The following is a 19,576-nucleotide window of genomic DNA, read 5'->3' as shown; positions in this document are numbered from 1 at the left end:
ATCTCATATTAAGAAAACGACACTTTTCAAATTACAAGACATGAAATTAGGAACTTAGCAATATAGCCGACTTTCTATGCCATCTTTGTGACAAAACAAATGGCATCAAACAATAATGCTACGAACATAATCAGACTACAATAGCTTTAAGCTGGAACAATGCCACTTAGTTTGCACTACCTTTATTTAAAAATGGCGTCTGCCAAACAGTAGCAAGCTGTTTGGCAGCAAGCTCAAAAGACCAAACATTTAACGGTCACTCTCTCCATTCCAAACTACAAGTCGTTGACTTTTCTAGATAGATAAATTTTGCTACGTAGAGTATCTCCAGCAGTCCCTCAATAAATATCTTCCGATAACTAAGTTAACGGGGATTGTTATTGGAATAATTGTTTTCAGTCTCCCAATAATCTTGTCCCAATCCAACTACCAGGCACAACACTTTATTTTTAGAGAGTTAGGGTTAATTAATTATTAGGAAAGTGACAAGTAAAGAGAGGATGATGGAGCACTATTTTTTTTAATAACTCTCTTAATTTGGTAGTTGGATTGGGGAACGGGGTTCTACTTCATCCAATATGGTAGTTGGATTGGAACAGAGTTACGCTGGAGTATAGAAGAACCTAAAATAATGCTCCAGCAGACCTCATTACCTTTCTCTTTTCCCAATAATTATTAGGATAACCCGATAATTCACCCCAAACTCTCCCTAAATAAAAGAGATGTGTCCTTCCAATACGGTAGTTGGATTATGATGAGATTATTAGAAGACTTGCAAAACCGACTCTCCTAACAATGAAAGGGATATTGGATAATTCTCATTACCCAGTTATTGAAAATATTTATTAAGTGATTGCTTGAGATACTTTAACTAGACATAATGTATATATAGATATATAACAAAAATTATGTATTCAGAAAAAAATAAAATAGTCTACTATTTGAAATGGAAGGAGTCCTATCGAGTCTTCCCAGATACTCCCTCCGTCCTGAATAATAGAATTGTAGGTTGTTTTGACTTTCCTAGTAGATATAGAGTATATTTAAGTACATAATAAAATCTATAAATTAAAAAAACTAAAATAACATATAATTTTCTATAAATTAGAAAAGTTAAAAAGTTAAGACGACGTATAATTTGGGACGGAGGAGTCCTTATTCATTTCGCAAGTACCAGAGTAAACTTATCCATCAATAATCGGGCCTTCGTCACACGAGGAGCATTGCAGAGAACAAGAGTAACCCAAGGGAATTCTGAAAGGAGCTGCTTTGATTAATTAATAGGTAAGCCTAGAGAGTATGTACAACTCCTCAAAAACTTTACAGCCTCTGACGACCAGACCTAAGCCTCCTAACAAAAGATGAAAACAAAAATTGAGGTCGTGACCTCAACCACCTATATGTTAGCCATGTCGCATTTGATCTTGCGATCTTCTCTTTTCCTTCCCCTATCAAACAACAAAAAAATTCTTGAGGTTGGCAACAAAATCTGCGAACCACCTAGATCGCACGTCCCAATTTACTTTACACTGTACACGGGCCGGTGATCCTCTATGTTCAGCCATTGAGCTTTGCAAGGAACTGGTTGAGATCATACTCGTCAGCATACTGCGACTGATCCCAAAGCTCATCCAACCCATTAAGAATGGATTTCAAGCCTTTGCCACCAGATTTCTTCTTCAAATCTTTACTCTGGCCATCACTCGAGCCCCGTGGAAGGACAGATGCCTGGTATGGGGGAGAGAGAGGATCAGAATCAAATTATTTGCACTTGTTTCTCTACGTGGTAAAATAAAATGCTCCAAGGGTTTTACTTTTCTCGAAGCAGGGGTAGATGTGAACAGATCAAGCAGTTGGTCAGTGTTCATGGTCTTCAAGCTAGAGTTCTCAGCATTGATGACAGCATTGGCAACTGACACCTTGAATCTCTGGAGACTCATCACCTTCTCCTCAAGAGTACCACGCATAATGAGACGGTGAACATTCACCACTTTCCTTTGACCCAAACGGTGCGCTCTGTCCATCGCCTATGAGAGCAGAATAATATTATTCCACATCAGAACAAAGCCCGGGGGGAGTTCTCCCCCGTGGTCAAGTTTTTATATACTATTCCATTTCATACTTTTGCTATAAGACCCCCCAAAAAATAACATGCACACAGACCAAAGGATCCACTGTCTTAAAACTTAGCCTTCTTTTAGTTTTAAAAGCATCAAACTAGGATACAGAATGAAAATATTGTGATAGCTATACCTTTATTTCAATTAGACCATGACTCGTGAACAATTCCCAAAGAAAAATCACTTACATTGTGAAACAGAGTAACAAACTCGAGGCATCAACACTAATAGCGTAGCAAAACCTAATATGAACAGATAGCATCTCATCCTGATGAAAAATCAGGCAAAACTTACCTGAAGATCCTTCATTGGATTCCAATCATGTTCCATGAAGACCAAGGTGTCCGCAGATGTCAAATTCAAGCCAAGCCCACCAACTGCAACAAGAAAGAATCAGCCGAAGCTTTCCCAACATATAAATGAGACCCCGGTAGCCCAGTTCTCTAAACCTACCATGTGTTGTTAACAGAAGTACATCAATGGTTGGATCTGAATTGAATGCTTTAACAATTTCAAATCTCTTCTCTGGTTCAACAGAGCCATCCAACCGTAAATATGTGACACTGCAAGACATCAACATTCCTAAATTAGATGATATGCCCAAAAAGCAGAAGAAAAATCATAATCAAAAGCTGCCAAATCAGCAAAGGGATATCACTGGCGACCATATCAGCCCCACAGATTAAACAGTTTTGTAGTGGCACTGGAATATAATGAAGTTTGAAGGCACATAACATAGTAGGGGCAAAGGAAGAAGGCATTAAGGCATGAAGCACGCACCACACAGTGAAATCAATACACATCCAACACAAGAAATAAAATATCATAGAGCTCACCTTCTCATATGAGATTGAAACAGGTCCTTCTCAATAATGTCAAGAAAAGCCTGAAGGAAAGACAGTTGAATCATGAGACAATAAATTTTTGGAAAGGATGACAAGATGAAAGGCCTGGAAGAACAAAACAGACGTGAGCTGTCCACAATTTTGATAAGTGCCATACCTTATGCTGAGCAAAAATCAAAACTCTGTGTTGCCCAACAGCTGTTGAAGCATCAGGACTTGATATTTCTGAACCTATACCGCACTCCTGAAGTATCTCTTGAAGAGCAACAAGCTTAGGTGAATGGTGGAGTTCATGAAGCTCACCACCGGACCCCACACCTATTTCTTTAAGAAGATCCACAAGATGATCAGGAGGGTTCTCTCCAGTTATAAGTAAAGGATGGCTGCAGAGTTTTAATAGGTACTGCAATGCCTGCATTACAAAAGCAATTTAGTTAGAAACCAATCCCCATCAAACAAATAGCTGTAACTGAATAAAGGAAATGATATTTCTGCAGCACCTGAAACACATGACGAGTTGCCTTTGGCTGAGGTGCAGATTCCTCCGATTCATTTGCTTTTACTATAGTTGAAACCTCTTCTTTTGCATTGGAGCTGGAGAATTTGTCATAAAGTTTGAGCTGCAACAGACTGAGATCGCAATATCTATCCTGGATAATCTTCTCTGGAAGATCAGATAAAACTTCATCCTTTGTTCTTCGCAGTAGAAATGGCATGACCTGGTATAGCAGGGTCAAATGTATTTATTTATTTATAAAGGTCAGAGCATTGATCATTTCAAAAATCTATTATAAAATATTAATAACCTGCTTGTGCAACGCTTCCATTGCAAGAATACCAGCTTCAGCATCCTTTGCTGAACATTTAGAATCTTTGGCTGCTAGCAATGGTTTTCCATATGTAGCTTGGAACTGTAAAGAATAACGGCCTTCAGTGTAATATTTCAGATAAGAACAGACCAACTTTAGCGGAGATAATTATTATCTCTCCGGGAAAGCGCAGATCAGTTTGTTTGTTTATTTACACTTCATTTAAATCATCGTATATTCGTATGTAAACCTCGATCAATATAACAAACTACTCAGTGGTGCCCTGAACTTTAGTTTGTATCTGTTCCAGGTTCCTCCATCGAACCTGGATTAATTAATTCATCATGCAGCCTGGTACAAGCAGAATTAAAACGAGGGCATTCGATCCAAAAATATTGTGGTAATTTAGTAAGATGATGCCAAAAACTAAGATTTTGTAAGTTGCTAGCACAAGGTACAAATTCGTTTTGAGTTTCATAAAGAAGAAAATTATTTCGTAGAGCAACTTGTATCCAAAACTTAGCTTACTTGTTTTTCTGTCCCAAGAAACCCAGGCATAAGGAAGTCAAACAAAGACCATAACTCCAACACATTATTCTGCATTCCAATGTAATGTGTCAAAGTCAAGACAAGGTAATAGAAATTGATTGGTCATATATATAAATAACACAGATAGTCAAGTCAACAATGCAAAGAGGAATGAAATGGTAGGAGTACATATCAAGAAGAGTTTCAGTTGCACCAAAAGTTTACCTGGATAGGAGTGCCGCTCAAGATAAGGCGGTGTTGCGCTTTAAGCTGTTTCACAGCAGACGTTATTTTGGATCTTGAATTTTTTATTATGTGCCCTTCATCCAGAACACAATAGTTCCAAGGGATATTCCCAAGAAAATCAATATCCTTACGTATAATATCATATGATGTTATGATAACGTTAAACTTCTCAAACTGACTACGGAGTGTGGCTCTGTCCTGTGAAGAACCAACGTACTGAAGAGGTTTCATAATAGAGCTGTCTATGTACTTCTCTATTTCATACTCCCAGTGGGCCACTAATGTAGAAGGGCATATAATCAAAGATGTCGGATCTTTCTCATCATTCTGTGCACGCGATTCAGCAATGTCACTTGCTACAATAGCAGATGCTTGGAGTGTCTTACCGAGCCCCATATCATCACACAAAATTCCATGTAACTTAAACCGCCTAAGGAATGCGAGCCAGTTGATCCCTTCTTGCTGATACCTGCAGCCAGTGAAACAATATTAAATAAGCATCCATAGGAAGATTGTCGGATTGCACATATGCATCAAGTATATTTCAGCATATGAGAAAACAAAATATTCAATCCTTATAAAATCTGTCTCTTTACACAAATTATGATATTAACATACTACTGTCTATTTAAGATTAAAAAAAAGGTATCATAAATCCAATGTTACGATGAGAAGAACTTCTATGCTAGATATGTACCTTCTTAATTCAACACTAAGATCAATGTTGAGCTTGAAATCATCAATTTGGGAGTTGTCAAGGAGCTGTTCCAGAAACTGCACATCTTCAGCACTGCTAGATAAGCGTTCACTTAGTCCACCGGGTAGCGAAGCACCCTTTGATAATGGCAGCAAAGGAACAAGAGCAGCAAAACTGTGAGTCACAGTCTGCCTAACAGAACCATCTGGGTCGCTCATACACTTCAGAAGTGGAACAACAAGGAAAGGAGAATAAGGAACCAATTCCACAGCCAAACCCTGAACAAGAAGGCTCAAAAGCATCCCAGCCCCTTGTCTTGCACAGACAGATGATAAATCAGACAACATTGGAATGACGTTCTCTATCACCAAAACCATCACATCATCAGCCAATGACTTTGCCATAGATGTGATGCACCTTGCAGCAGCTAGTCTAACAGCCACATGAGGATGACGAACACATCCAAGAATACAGGGAAGGAGACTTAGCAGTTGAGGCCTTAAGGACTCAGCCAAGTGAGGCGTAATTGAACGAACAACCTGAAAAAACCAGGAAAGACATCGAAACGTGAGCAGAACTAAGCTTGCTAACAGTAAAGGATTCAAAAAGATGTAGCATACTGGTCTGATACCAAAAGGTGATATAAGCCTAGGCAATATAGTAATTTTATACAAAGCACCCAAAACAGCTGATTCAAATTAACTCTAAATGGAACAAACCTGGATATTATTTATGAGCGACTGTGGGTCCTTATCCTCATACGATCTGCCCAGCTGTGCAATACTTGTATCGTCTTTCAGACCATCTTTGCTTTTTACAGGTTTAAGAAACTCGGTAAGGCAATCCCATAATTTGGGAAGTTTTTCAAACAATGACGGTCCAAATTTCTCACAGAGATGCTTAAAAGCTAACTCTGATCCACGTCGGCTAATAAAGCCCTCCATTTTTGACCTTTCTTCACTACCAGAAGCCGTATGACCCCTGGATCTATGACTGCCAAAACGTTTTCCAATTGACAGTAAATTCTGGTCCTCAACAACCTGCATTGAGTTAATTATTGCAGCTTGAGGTGTCTCACTAGCATCAGTGCACGTCAATGTGCAGAGATTCTTGGTTAGCTTGTCATTGGGGCCAGGCTTGCGGCCAACGCAGCTAAAAATGAGCTCGGCAAGTGCATCAGCAGCTTTATCTTGAAGTACTTCCTCCTGGATGATACAGAACTATCTGAGCATAAAGTTTAATGAAGAAAATATAAAATGATAACAAGAAAAGCTAAGTCATTGACCTGTTCTCTTTTTATGGCAGCCATTAAAGGTAAAATGACTGGGTTCAACTTGCTAGGCAAACCTGACATCCAGACTACAGCAGAAGCAACTAAAGAACAAACCGTCACATGCAAATTATTCTGCACAATAACATCAAGCAACAAAGCTTATGTAAATATTGCTAACAAACAATTAGGAAATTATAAATATCAAGCATTTTTCAAGTAAGATGAATGTGAAGACACGGTAATCTGAATACTGCATACCTGAACACATTTCAAGTAGCCTGATGTAGATAATAGACCTTGTTTTGCTGATTCTATGTTATTTAGGACAGTTTTTTCACTTTCTGAATGAAGATCCGATTCAGATGGTAACAAAAGCTTTGATGCAAAGTTGATAGCATCATCTACACTCAGCATATCAACATTAAGGTTTACGCCGCTAATACAATCTTTGAAAGCAGCACAGGAATCAATTGAGTGGATCAAATTATTAGCTTCATTGCGCATCTTTGTGTATGTCCTTGAAAGTTCAGAATATGGAAGCACAGAGTCTTTTGTAGGTAATGCTGGATCAGAACAGGTCAATAAGTCCAGCAGCCACTCTTTCACGGAAGATAAGAAAGCTAGCAATGCACCCACTGATACAGGATCTCTGCCCCTCAGATCTTTAAACCAAGAAACAATAACCATTGAAGCCACCTGGAACAACAAAAACGTGAATTTAAAAAGTAATTGAACACATGAACATACTTTACATGATTGAGACATCTCATACCTGTCTTTGAACTCCTGAGAGAGACATGAGATCATTTGCTAGCGGACTTAGAACAACTTGCCATGAGTCTACAGGCAACTTAGAGGCAAAAAGCCCAAGGGCCATTGATGTAAGAACTCGTGTATGAGTAACAGATTTGTCAGAATCAGCACCAACAATTATCTTAGAAACACTTGTGGGAACATCAAAATGTCTTTCATGGGAAGTACTTTCCCCTGTAGAACCAAACGAGATCATTCTTGTGTACTCATGCTCTAGCCCAGCAGATCTGATCTTTGCAGCAGCTCTTGAACGACTTCCTCGGGGAAGGGCAACTGGTAAAAACATTTTGGTAGAATCCAATGCTGAGCCAAATGGAGTGGTAGCAAGTTGTACCCAGTTACTAAAATATAGCTTCGCAGCAGATTCAAGGTCCTTCTCAGGGCACTACAATTATTGAGACAATTGTGTTTGTTAATGTCACTTTATGCTAGACCAGATTGTTAAGCTGATGTGCATTTAGTAAATAAGCAATATCCAAAAATAACCTGAAGTACAAGTTTCCAAGCCCGTTCAGAAGACTGAAGAATCTCATCATTTGACTCCAAAAGTAGGTTCTGGAAGACAACCTGCAGTGCATCACCTAATATTGATGTCGGCCAGAATTTAGATGGGGTAGTTCCAGATAAACTCCCAGTGTTGCCAACTTCAAGAAGCTTCTCCTGCAAGGAAAATGAAACTTCAGAGTTAACTAGGAAAGCCCAATAAGAGATACAGAAAACCCTGTAATGAGCACATGAATACTCATGACAATAACAAAACTGCAAGTTTTTATTGCTTGGTGCTGATTTGGTTAATTACAAGTTTGATAAATGCATGATACAGCAGCAGCACAATTACACCAACATGAATCCTAAAAAAAAACATACCAGTGTGCGTATGGCAGAACGCCGAACTGAAGTAATACTATGTCTCATAAAGGGCCACAGCCGGGGCATCAGTGTGGCTAGACCATAAGGGTTCTCACTAGAAGTCAATTTGTCTTCTTGCTCAGCAGTCTGAGTTGCTCTGTTTAGATCAAATTCTCCCCTTTCCCCTGAAGCTGCGGTGCCAAGCATCTTTGGGACCATCTCTGGCTGGGAATATATTTCTGCTAACAAGTTCATTACACTGAAAATGAAAAGAAAACTAGGACATCAGATAACAAAAGCATTTCCAGTGACATCGATAGAGTCCACTTAAAAGGAAGAAAATGGCAATAAAGAAGTACAAAAGACAAAATCCACAGGTGCAACAAGACTAAGGTAATAGGTGGCCAGTTTCAGAAGACATAAGAAAAAATCAGTTAAAAATAAATGGGCCAAGTGATCAGACCTGCGCACATTATTCAATCGTATACATTAGCCAGATGAGGGAAACAAAATTTAAGCATACCTGCTTGTAGACGGGCTTAGATCATCAAGGTCTAGCAATATATCCCATAGCAACATCACAATTGAATGCAGCATTTGATCATTTAGCCTAACTAAAGAGTCAGCAGCTGGGATTAGGGCTTCTGCAGCCACTGCTCGGACATCATCATCAGGATCCTCCAGACCAGCTTTACAAGCATGAATGACGTAGTCAAGCAAATCTTTAAGCATTTCCTGGTCAGGCAAGAAATAATACTGTTACATCGGCAAACTGGAAAAATTGTCTCCCGAAATATTTAGTTGGCAAAACGGCAACAAGGCAGCCACTCTGATATTATGTATCATTATCCATTAACAGTATTACAAGAACAGAATTACAGTGTTACATTATCAGTTCACTGAATCTTCATTAGCAATTACCTGGCGAACAGCAACTAAGTATTTAATGCCAAGGAGGCTCCCATGACGAACTTCCCACTCTTGCCTGCGCTGAAAGAACAAAGAACAGAGAGACAGAGAGAGATGGTGACGGTGAATATGCATTGTTTTGAAATTTGAGAGGATGAGACAAATGACTATTACAACACACCTGCATTTGCAGCAAGATATTCAGTGTATGACATACTAAAGAAGGGTGCATGTACTTCAGCACAGCACCAAGTGCTTGAGCACAAGTTTCACGAACTGGGGCAACCACTTGATCTGATACATAATCACCAAAGCTGAAAACAGAACAAGATAGGAAGAAATAAGGCTAAAGACAACAAAGCATATATGTTGATCATATATCTGGAAGTCCAGAGAAGCATACCGATCCAGTGAAAGTACACAAAGGAAGCGAATTGCACAATCCTGAAGAAATTCCCAGTTCTTCATATATGAGTATTTGGCTAATTTCATCAGTTTCATGAATTTTGAATTTTCTGGAGCATGCATATGAGAACTTGGATTTGAAATGGAGTTGAGTTTTTCATGTACTGGTTTACATGATGAATCCCCTTTACAGGGGTCAGTTGAGTCATCAACACAGAACTCAGGCTCTACTTTTACATGAGCAGAACTTAGTTCACCAGTTGATACTATAGGCACATTGCTCAGATCTGCCTCTGTTTTTGAATAACCACCATTAACGATCTCCTTATCATAGTCCATATACATAAATTCAGAAGGATTTGCCTCTTTCTTATGCCTCTTCGATGCTGGTTCGAGGTGTTCCACATGAACATCTTCATTTAGATCAATACCATGCGCCCTTTTGAGAGAATCAAAGTTGGTTTTACCATCCAAAATAGAAGAAGGCAGGCTCAGATCAGGAAAATATACTCCAGCACAAGCACCTTGATGTGTCAAAATTTCCCTTAAAGCCATAATGGTGCCATGGCGAACTTCCCAAACTAAAATGCAACGCGAAGTTAAAATATTGTAAGCAAAAGACAAAGTGAGACATATTCAGAGATCAGATGAGCTTACTAGGGTCAAACATATCATGAATAAGCTGATCCACAAATTGTTGAAAAGGCCATCTCCCATTTTCACTGTACTCCAGATTGTCTTCATCCATAGTTATATCAGATGCATCCTGAAACATGGTAATGGAAATGACTAAATAACCCATCAAAGAATGCTCTGGCCGAACTAATATGAATTCCAGAACAAAACAACAGCCACAACATTCTAGTGCGAGTGGTAGCACACCCACCCATGCACCAGCACAGTGCCACATGAGTAGACATAGCCGTGCTAGCAATGGCATAAAGAGAAATTAAGAACTATAAGAGTTGAGCAGAAAATAGCTCCACTGAGCCCTCAGATTAGTCAGGAATCTATTTTACATTAAATATGATGTATCACAAACATAACTCATATTCAAACAAACACTTCAGGAAATCCGAAGATCTTATAGACAAAATGGCATGACTGATAATTCATACATTTTGGGCACCAATTTGGTCAGAAGTAGCTCCATTGGATGGTGCAGAACTTTTTAGTGTAACCTCATCCTCCTCAGATACAGTCTTTGTATGATCTTTTGCACTACTTTTTGCTTTGCGCTTCAGCATATTGAGCTCCCTGGCACTTAATCGCCTAGAGCGAAAGTTAGGCTGCTTGTGATACCTAGGAACCATGGTGGAAACCAATTGCTGAATATTACGACCTGTATTGGATGAATGGAATCCATTATTCTGTACATGTGAACCCCAATAATTTTTTTGGGCAAGAAGATCCTCGTCTTTGATAACATCATTGACATCCATAAACTGCTCACATACATCCAGTCCTGCACTAGAACAAAAACAAAAACAAAAATAGCTGCGTAAGCATTGCAAACACTAATGTATATGCAAAGTATATGTCCTCATACACATCATCAAGACAAGATGGAAGCAGCACAGTGCCACGTAGTATTTCATATTGACTATAGTAGTACTACTCCAAGATTTGAAGTGGCATGAAGTGGCATAGGGAAACTAGCTTATCCACTGCCTCTTTTTAAGCAGTATTTCAATGTTTTTAAACCCCAGCCATGTCTCCATATCTCAGATGAAATCCAACAGATGTAAGCAGTGTTGAAGAAACTCACTTGAAACTTCAGCTGCTAGATTTCTAGCAATCCCTAATGTGTATATTCAAACGTGATTGCAGTGCACTCCCTGCATTTTATAGTATAGAACCTCCTCTAGATTCGCTTTTTTAAAAAAAATAGACCCAACAAAATCTAGCTAGAGCTAAATATGTCTTGCCCCTTCTAAAGGTATTGTAGCTAAGCCAACCTTCTATTAAATTGGGTAGGCATGTGTTAATAGAGGAATCAATACATACATTTAAATGTGAAATTCAGATCACTATCAACTGCAAAAAAGCTACTCGGTCTTTTAAGCAACAGATCAACAAATGTAATTTAAACTCTGGGGATTCAGAAAAACCATAATGTGGAACATGGTCAAAATCATGAGGTTGACTATTGACCTTGCTAAAGTAAGGAAAAACTAACCTAAACGGCGCCGAAGATTTTTCTTTTGGCGAGCTAGGCGCTCTGCTGGATTCTTGCCATTGTCATTTGCAATGTCGTATTCCTAGCAGTCAAATACAAGCAAATCCGTTAGCAAAATTCACAGATTACAGTAACAAAAAAAGACAAGATTTGAAATGGAACAGTCAGTTTTATCCTTACAAGCAATTGTAATAAAATGCATGTTGATACAGACCAAGTGAGGAAATTTGAGCTTCTCTTGTGTGATATTTTCTTATTATGATGAGCTGCATGTTGTCACATTTATCCATCGCCCACTCATTTTTTTTCATTAAAAATACCAGTAAATAACTGTACAACCCAATGAGAATGCTGGGAAAGAGATAAAATCTATTTCAGCATTTAATGTCTGCTATCCATTTACAACATTATGGGAAATGAATAATCAAAAGTGTTGATACATTAGTTAAGAATGTATTGAGGGTGTATATGGTGTATAGCCCGCCATAAGGAAATGTGAATTAGATCTTAAAAAAGCTGGGTCCTTAAAGAAACTCGAAGCTACTTTAAATCTTTAATCTACTCATTAAATCTTGAGAGTAAAAAATATTGGTACAAAGAATACACCTGTCCACCCGATGCCAATAACGGAGATCCAAATTCCAATACCCTGTTTATGTCGAAGCTGCAAGTATGAATAGAAATGAAACAGCATTAGTGAGGACACAAAGGAAAAATAAAAGTGGGGAAGTCTACTGAACATTAAAGGTTAAATCCAGCAAAACCTTCCAAAAGCAAGATCAGACGTTGCTGCAGTATCAGTGCGTGGCAATGAACCAGCATCATCACTTCCATCAGACAACCCAGAAGCATGTTTTTCTGCTTCCACAGAAGCACATAGGTCCTTTAATGATGTGTGTTTCACATTCTCTGCTATCGCACCAATAGCATGGGCTGCTGCAACCCTTGTGTCCCAATTTTTACTACGAGTGTATTGAGAAACCTAAAGTAAACACACAACAACATGAAGTTCAGCCAAATAATGTGTGGAACACATACAAAGAAAATCACTGATTCACGGCAGAATATCAACAGCAGATATCACTTTGCAGAGTGTTTATATCATAGATATAGTACAGCAAGCAGTATTGACTTCCTAGACAGACTACCTCAAATACATGAGATGACATCACGTATCAACAGTGTTTAAAGTGCATTTATGCGTACTGTATTGTTATACAGTGCAGGGTGTTTCGTGCAAAAGTACATCATGAACATTAAGTTTTTAGATATAGTCAATTTGGAAGCTTCATTGCTTTTCAAGGCAAATAGCATCAGAGCATGATAGCTCTTGGTCACAATGCTAGCCACCACTGAGAGGCTGCATGGGGGCCTCCGCTGACCCAAGCACCTTCTCCTTCTTTCTCACAGCACTGTTTATGAGTTTGAAGAGGGGGGGCGGGGGGGGGGGGGGGGGGGGGGGGAATTTGTGTAAATGCCCCTCACGTATGTTCAGCCATTTGGGATCATTTTGTAATAAACATGAATGAAAGAAAAAGAAAGATACGGGTGACATTACTGGAGCTATTGACTCTTTAAACAACAGAAAATTCAAACAGAAAATACACAAATCATACAGTTCTCATTGCTATTTAATCAGTCAACTTATACAGAATTGCAAACATAGCAGAAGTGCATAACAAGAGAACAGCTTGGCGCATTTTTTTACTATCATACAGCTGAGTTTAAGCAGCTGAGGTGGTTGGGTATTCTAGCAAATCTATACATCGGATCTTACACAGCACAACACATTTTTTAACACTAAGGTTCCATGTTTGGAGAGCTGAAAAATTGGCAACATCCAGGCCACCTCTGTACCTTTTTGAGCAACGCATTTAACTCCTGGGGATGGGACTTGGCAATTTCTCCAATTTGGCGTGCAGCCGCAAACCTTGTCGCTTGTGTCGAACCAGCTGGGTCATGTTAAAGAAATTTCACATGGACAGAGATAAGCCGACAGAGAAACCTGAATGACTCCCCTAGACGGTTATTTTAGCGACTTACCATAGAGATATCGAGTTGGTATATTTTAGCATGGTTAGTTGCATATTTCACCAAGCAAAGGTGCAGGTTATTTAAATTTTTCGAGAAGCAGTACAAGCTAGCAGTTATAATAACATCTACTCATTTGCGAACTGTAAGCTTATTTTAAATATACTAGCAAAAAGCTATAGCAAAATCACATACGAAATATTCTCTGAAGAGCAGATGGTAAACAGATGAAAGGATACTGTCTAGTAATGTGAGGAGGCGGTGAAGACGGGACGAATTCTGGGCCATAAATGATGCAGACCGGCAGACGTGTCATCCGAGGAAGTATACTCAGGGAAGGTATACTTCACCACCTTTAGTCAGCAGTTAGTAGGTAAATTACACCAGCTCTGCGAAAGGAGGAGGCACAGATAGGAAAAGAAAAAACAACATTAAGCTCGCTGCAATAACAGAATACGTAACATGGTGAAAACGAAATGAATAAATCCCTCCCTCCCAAGGGAAAAAAACCCCCCAAAAATAAGATAGAAGGCGGAAGCGACATGCATGGGGCAGGACCAGGCGGAGCTGCAAAGGCTCGAAACTAATCCGCCCGTGAGGCGCTCGTCCGAACAACGAGGCCGGTTGCAAGTTGGATTTCAAATCTAGTAATCAAATCAGCGCCGCATGGAACCGCACGAGGGCAGGGGGGTGAGAGACGGACCTGAGAGGAGCGAAGGAGAGAGGCGCCCAGTGGAGGCGCGGGTGCGGCGGCGCCGGGCGACGAGCGGCGGGAGAAGGGGATCGCGGGGAGGGGTGGAGGAGGGCGGAGGGGGGAGCCCTCGCGGGGGAGGGGCGCGTGGGGTCGGGGGTGGCTAGCGGAGCCCAATCCGCGCACGCGCGCGCCCAGCCGGGGGAGCCCCGGGTCGGGGTCTCGGTGGCCTGGCTTCTCGGCCAGGTGGTCGAGTCGAGTCGGGGGCTGGGGGGGCTCGGGCTGCCTATGGCTCTGGCTCTTGGGAGGTCGTGGCCAGGCCGCCTGGGTGTTATTATATAGGCTTTTGCGTTGGATTTTTCCTTCCTTGACGATCGGGTGGGTGAAAATGGGCTAACCCGTATGCACATTTGGGCTTCCAATGGGCCTGAAAAAAGGCGCAGGTTGGTGCTTTGTTTCCCCCGATCAGGAACGAACGAACGAAGAGCGAGCTACGCTCGGGTGGCTGCTGGCGGGCGAGGGTGTTGGCCCAGCCCGGCTGGGTTGGATCCTGACCAGGGTACACACGTACCTCCCCATCTCTTTCATAAGCATGTGTATGGACATGGTATAAGTGTAGAGTGCGTAGATCGTGTGCGTCCTTATTATACCCTTTCAAAAAAAATGGAACGGACAAATGGTTATGGTAGCGAATGCGGGGGACCATGCCGTGAGATCCACCAGTTGCTCAGCTCTGAAAAGTATGCAAAGTTGTTTCGGAAAAAGAAAAGAGAAGTTTGCAAAATTTAGAGGAAAAATTGCAAATTCATGAATGAACTATGAAAAGATTGGTAAAAGTGGAGGGAATGTAACGACGTAATTGTAATTAACTTGCCGAGCATTGCATCATCAACGTCATTGTTCGCTAGTATAAATTTTTTGTGCTTGTTGGAAAGCTTTTGCATTTTAATTTGAATTATTTGAATAGAGTGAAAATACATGACTTGTGAAGAAACTTTCCTTTTCCAATAGGATATATGTTCAGACATAGCTTGGTAAAATACTTCTTCCTCAAATATGAATTTAGGTGATTTTTCCCGAATTTTAGGAATCCATCTTAAAGTCAAACGGCTCAGCCAAAAACCAAAAAATAGCATTCCAGCAAGAATTTTCATTTCAAATATACCATAGCTTTTCTTCCCAAATCAAGCAAAATGGGTTGCTCTTGATTTCTTGTATCAACATAATTTTTGCTAGAATTTTTGGAGCCTTGGAAGATCAAGTTTGAAGTATAAAGCTAAGAGAGAAATTTCTGTACAGAACATCGATGTTACGTGATTTTGTGCGGACTATCCGCCCCTCCCTCGCGGACCGTCCGCAAGAAGCACACCTGTGCGTATCATGCGCACGGAGCAGCTGTGCCATGCGCCCCCGCTGGTCCCCACCGACCTCCACCTCACCCCTGCACAACACCCCCCCTACTGGTCCCTCTCATACACAGAAGCCCCTCTTCCTCCATGCTTCTTTCCCTACCAAATCCACCACCACCCTCGCCGGAGTTTGCCGGAGGACCACCGGAGGATGTCGCCGACGAGCTTTTCCACCACCTTGTCCAACTCTTCCGCGCTGGAGACCAAGGAGAAGGCCATCCCCAAGCATCTTCTTCCATCTCCTTCATCTCCTCCAAGCTCAAGGTGAAGGACGAGCTCAAGCTTCCCCAACGCCACCCTACGCCAACCTGCAGCCCCTCACCGGAGTCGTGCTCGTTGCCGGTGAGCCATCTCCATCCTCAATCCACCTCCATTGTTCTAGGATTTGAGCTCTTGGTTTTCCTGAGCAAAGCACCATTGATGGCCTAGATCTTCTAAACCTTGATGCATGTCAAATCCATCACTTGGAACAAACTCTAGACACTCCTAGGAACCCATAGAAACAAACCGCACCCCAAACTGACACCGTAGTCGCCACCGGCGAAGTCGCCGCCGAGCCACGACGGCAACGCGGACGATCCACTCAACACCCACGGACAGTCCTCCCCTTGTACGCCAAATCCACACAGAATCTGTCCGTTTTTGCTACTTGACCCGTCTCTGTATGGCGGACAATCTGCCATTTGACACGCCATTTGACACCGGAGGGTCCGCAATTCATTTCCAAAGTTGACACAGACCTGGTGCGTTTCTGGAGACCATCCTGCACTTGACAAGCAGACGGTCCACCCCCTATTAGCGGTGCGTTTTTGGAGACCATCCCGCACTTGACCGGTGGATGGTCCGCACCCTATTAGCGGATGGTCTGCAGGTACACACCTAACCCAGTCAATCATGTTTGTTTGAATGCATAAACATGTACCATCTTGTATAATTTATATAATGAATATAGCTCGGAAGAATGCAAAAAAATATTTTGTTAGTTTCGTAATGATGTCAAGTATTTTTTAAAAATATGTTTGCTCATAAAATAATTAATAATTATCTAATTTAATTATATGAGTGTTTATCTTGTTAATTGCATGGTTAATTCTCTATTAGTCCAAAAATTATGAAACTAATTTTGCTAGTTGTTAGTATTATTTGTGCGTAGATTGGTACAGGTTTAGATATGTTTGAACCTAGTTAATTAGTAAAATGCATAATAATCTCTTATGTGCTTCTAAAATTATGAATCCAACTTTGTTAGCTTCTTTGAACCTTCAACTACTATTTAGATCATACACTTACATAGTTTATGATGTGTTGAATTATAAGTTTTCTTAGCTTGCTAAATACATGATCAATTATATAGAGATGTTTTTAATATCATTAATCCAATCTTGTTAGTCACCTAAGGCCATGATATGTTATTTCTATTGTTACTTTAAATGTATGCTTGTTATAAAACTAGTTTGGTTGCAAAATACTTAGGTAAACAATTGTGCTCATGTGACCTATAAGCTTCTTTTTTTTGTTGAAAATAAATGTGCTATGCTTCTTATGTTTAGAAACCTCATTGATATAACTTATAATAATGCTTCTTATGTTTAGAAAACTCATTGATATAACTTAAAATAATGATGCTTGTCTTAATTAAGTACAAAGCTAGATTCTCATTTAGAAAGTGATACTCTACTCTTAGTTAAGATGTGATATGCTAGTTATGCATCAATTCATGAATTATCTAAGGTTGTTATTAACTAGTGTTACTAGCTAGCTAGCTTGCTTGAGCATGCTCATCTATTTATGTCGTAACAATTTAATTATGTTATAGTTCATATGATAACTAAAAGTAGCACACCTATAGTGTTAATAACCTTCTCATAGTACAACTTGTCTTAGAATGTATGTGCGCGTATGAGTTATTGTTTTGGTGCATTCTCTCTATAGAGAATGTTATGCTTGTGTGCTTTATTTCTAATCCTTGATTGCTTGCTTAATAACCTCAAACCATGTTAGCCTTTACCTCTCATGAGTCATTGCATCTCATATGCATATATATTCATGTCATCCTTTCTAATTCATGCATTCATCTAATCTCGTAGATGACGTTCCGGAGTGTTGCGTTCTTGGAGCACCAATCTTAGGCAGGCACCTATGTATCTCAACTCTATTTTTAAATGTGAAATGCTATTATTTATTAATGGTTGTGCATGGGCTTAGCTCTATATAGACATATGCAATGAGTAGAACCACATGTCAACTCTTGGAATTAGCTCAATTTATTTAGTGAAAGTATGGATGCTAGAAATCTCGATATAATTGCTTAGCCATGCTTAGTTCTCAGTAGAAGTCGAGAGGTGGTAAGGTCACCACCACTCGCGAGAATTTGGATGTTTGCTTAATTATACTTGAGTTGTTGAGTAAGTATAAAAGATGAGCAACATGAATGATGATTCAAGACTTGAGCAAGTGTGCTAGGGCCATGTTGGGAGTGGAAGCCAAGTGGCATAGGCTTGCTTGAGTTGATTAAGGCCCGACGCTTCATCGCTTTGGGACTTGAGCACTATTTCGTACAAACCATATGCTTAATATGGGAATGGCAAGCCAAGTAACATAAATCGCACCTTGCCTTGACCGGATTCGGTGCAGGATGGGATGAGGTGTGATCGGCTGTGTCCGGTGCATCTATACATTTCCGACCGTTTGTTCATAGCCGAGTGTGGGTATGTGAACAGCCGGGGCATGAATCAACACTTATCCTAGGCCAAGGGTACGGTCGTTGATCTTGCGTCTCGTGTGGGAAAAGTTGTACACCCCTACAGGGTATTAATCTATTGCAATAGCCGCGCTCCCGGTCAAAGAGCACGCTCTTGTAACTTCGACTTTGGATGTAGACTTAACGTGAAGAGCTTATGGAAGATTGAGCTCATGACTAGGTGATCACCTTTACTTATTCCAATTACTTGATGCTTGACTTAGAGATTATAGAATGTCATGTCTTTTGCTTATTCACTTGATAAATTATGCTTACATTTTTATGGTTTAATGATAAAACTTGACAAGCCTCGTGCATCCACCAAATGTATAGTATTATGGATAAGTCCTGCAAGTACGCAATGTACTTACGGTGCTGCCATTAAGTTGTTTTGCAGATTTCCTTCTTGGGAGTGATTGCCACATTCATTGAATGGTGGATGTTGCTCTAAGCTTGTGCAAGTGGTGTCTTATGGGCAAAGACATCATTGTTGCACCTTATTACTTAATATCTTCCCGCTGCATTTTAACTCTTAATCTAAGAAAAACATGATAGGATAGCCACTGGACCTAAGCTACATCTAAGTTGAATAAGAACCTCCCTTTTAATCGATGAAAACTCTCATGTTCTAGTTGTTTATATGTTGTAGTTATAATTTCTGAATTTTTGTAAGATGATCAAGACTTGTAAACAAGGTTTAAAATTTGCTCCTTGTGATGGTTGCCATGATGTAAAAACGGTACGCGCGTTGTTCCTTGCGATGCTCGTGATCACGACAGGGACTACCGGGATTATTTCAACTAAGTCGGGTCGATCAATAAATGATAATCCAATTTAGTTGAGATAATTTGTGCGGTTGCTTACATGAAAATCACAAGCTCGTAATAACGTTGCAAAAATAAGGGGGAAATCACATGATTGGGTGGAAGAATGCACCCTGTGGATTGGAATCGAGCGAGAATCACGAAGAGGGCTTTCCAATCTCACTGCGGTCGGATTACGTTAGAAAACCACCAAGCAAACAGCACCCAA

General features: G+C 40.3%; 1 protein-coding gene across 1 annotated transcript; it reads right to left on the bottom strand.

Annotated features, from left to right (window-relative positions):
- Nucleotides 1-1,249: 1,249 nt before the first annotated feature.
- Nucleotides 1,250-14,680, bottom strand: LOC101756586 (TATA-binding protein-associated factor BTAF1). Its single transcript, XM_004960939.1, has 29 exons — nt 14,408-14,680; nt 13,944-14,093; nt 13,531-13,625; nt 12,438-12,655; nt 12,280-12,337; nt 11,674-11,755; nt 10,613-10,959; nt 10,152-10,260; nt 9,493-10,075; nt 9,271-9,403; nt 9,102-9,170; nt 8,704-8,915; nt 8,199-8,439; nt 7,818-7,991; nt 7,291-7,716; nt 6,777-7,214; nt 6,531-6,650; nt 5,965-6,450; nt 5,246-5,784; nt 4,528-5,017; nt 4,303-4,371; nt 3,772-3,876; nt 3,466-3,684; nt 3,123-3,377; nt 2,957-3,006; nt 2,574-2,683; nt 2,415-2,497; nt 1,815-2,027; nt 1,250-1,728 (listed from the first exon to the last, which is right to left on the bottom strand). Exons 2-29 carry the CDS (start codon nt 13,990-13,992, stop codon nt 1,558-1,560), a joined length of 6,144 nt encoding a protein of 2,047 aa, XP_004960996.1. The 5' UTR covers nt 13,993-14,093; nt 14,408-14,680; the 3' UTR covers nt 1,250-1,557.
- Between the last annotated feature and the right edge of the window lie 4,896 nt (nt 14,681-19,576).

This window comes from Setaria italica, chromosome III (assembly GCF_000263155.2).
Source record: "Setaria italica strain Yugu1 chromosome III, Setaria_italica_v2.0, whole genome shotgun sequence".
NCBI lineage: Eukaryota > Viridiplantae > Streptophyta > Magnoliopsida > Poales > Poaceae > Setaria > Setaria italica.
This window is presented reverse-complemented; position numbering and strand designations above follow the sequence as displayed.

What these genes read in the sequence shown, in the direction of transcription:
- LOC101756586 (XM_004960939.1), bottom strand. Translation starts at nt 13,992, where the DNA reads ATGGCCCAGAATTCGTCCCGTCTTCACCGCCTCCTCACATTACTAGAC. An exon ending in CTTGGAAACTTGTACTTCAG is followed by an intron (nt 7,717 to 7,817) that starts GTTATTTTTGGA and finishes CAATAATTGTAG; the next exon opens with TGCCCTGAGAAGGACCTTGA. An exon ending in CGCTCATAAATAATATCCAG is followed by an intron (nt 5,785 to 5,964) that starts GTTTGTTCCATT and finishes TGGTTTTTTCAG; the next exon opens with GTTGTTCGTTCAATTACGCC.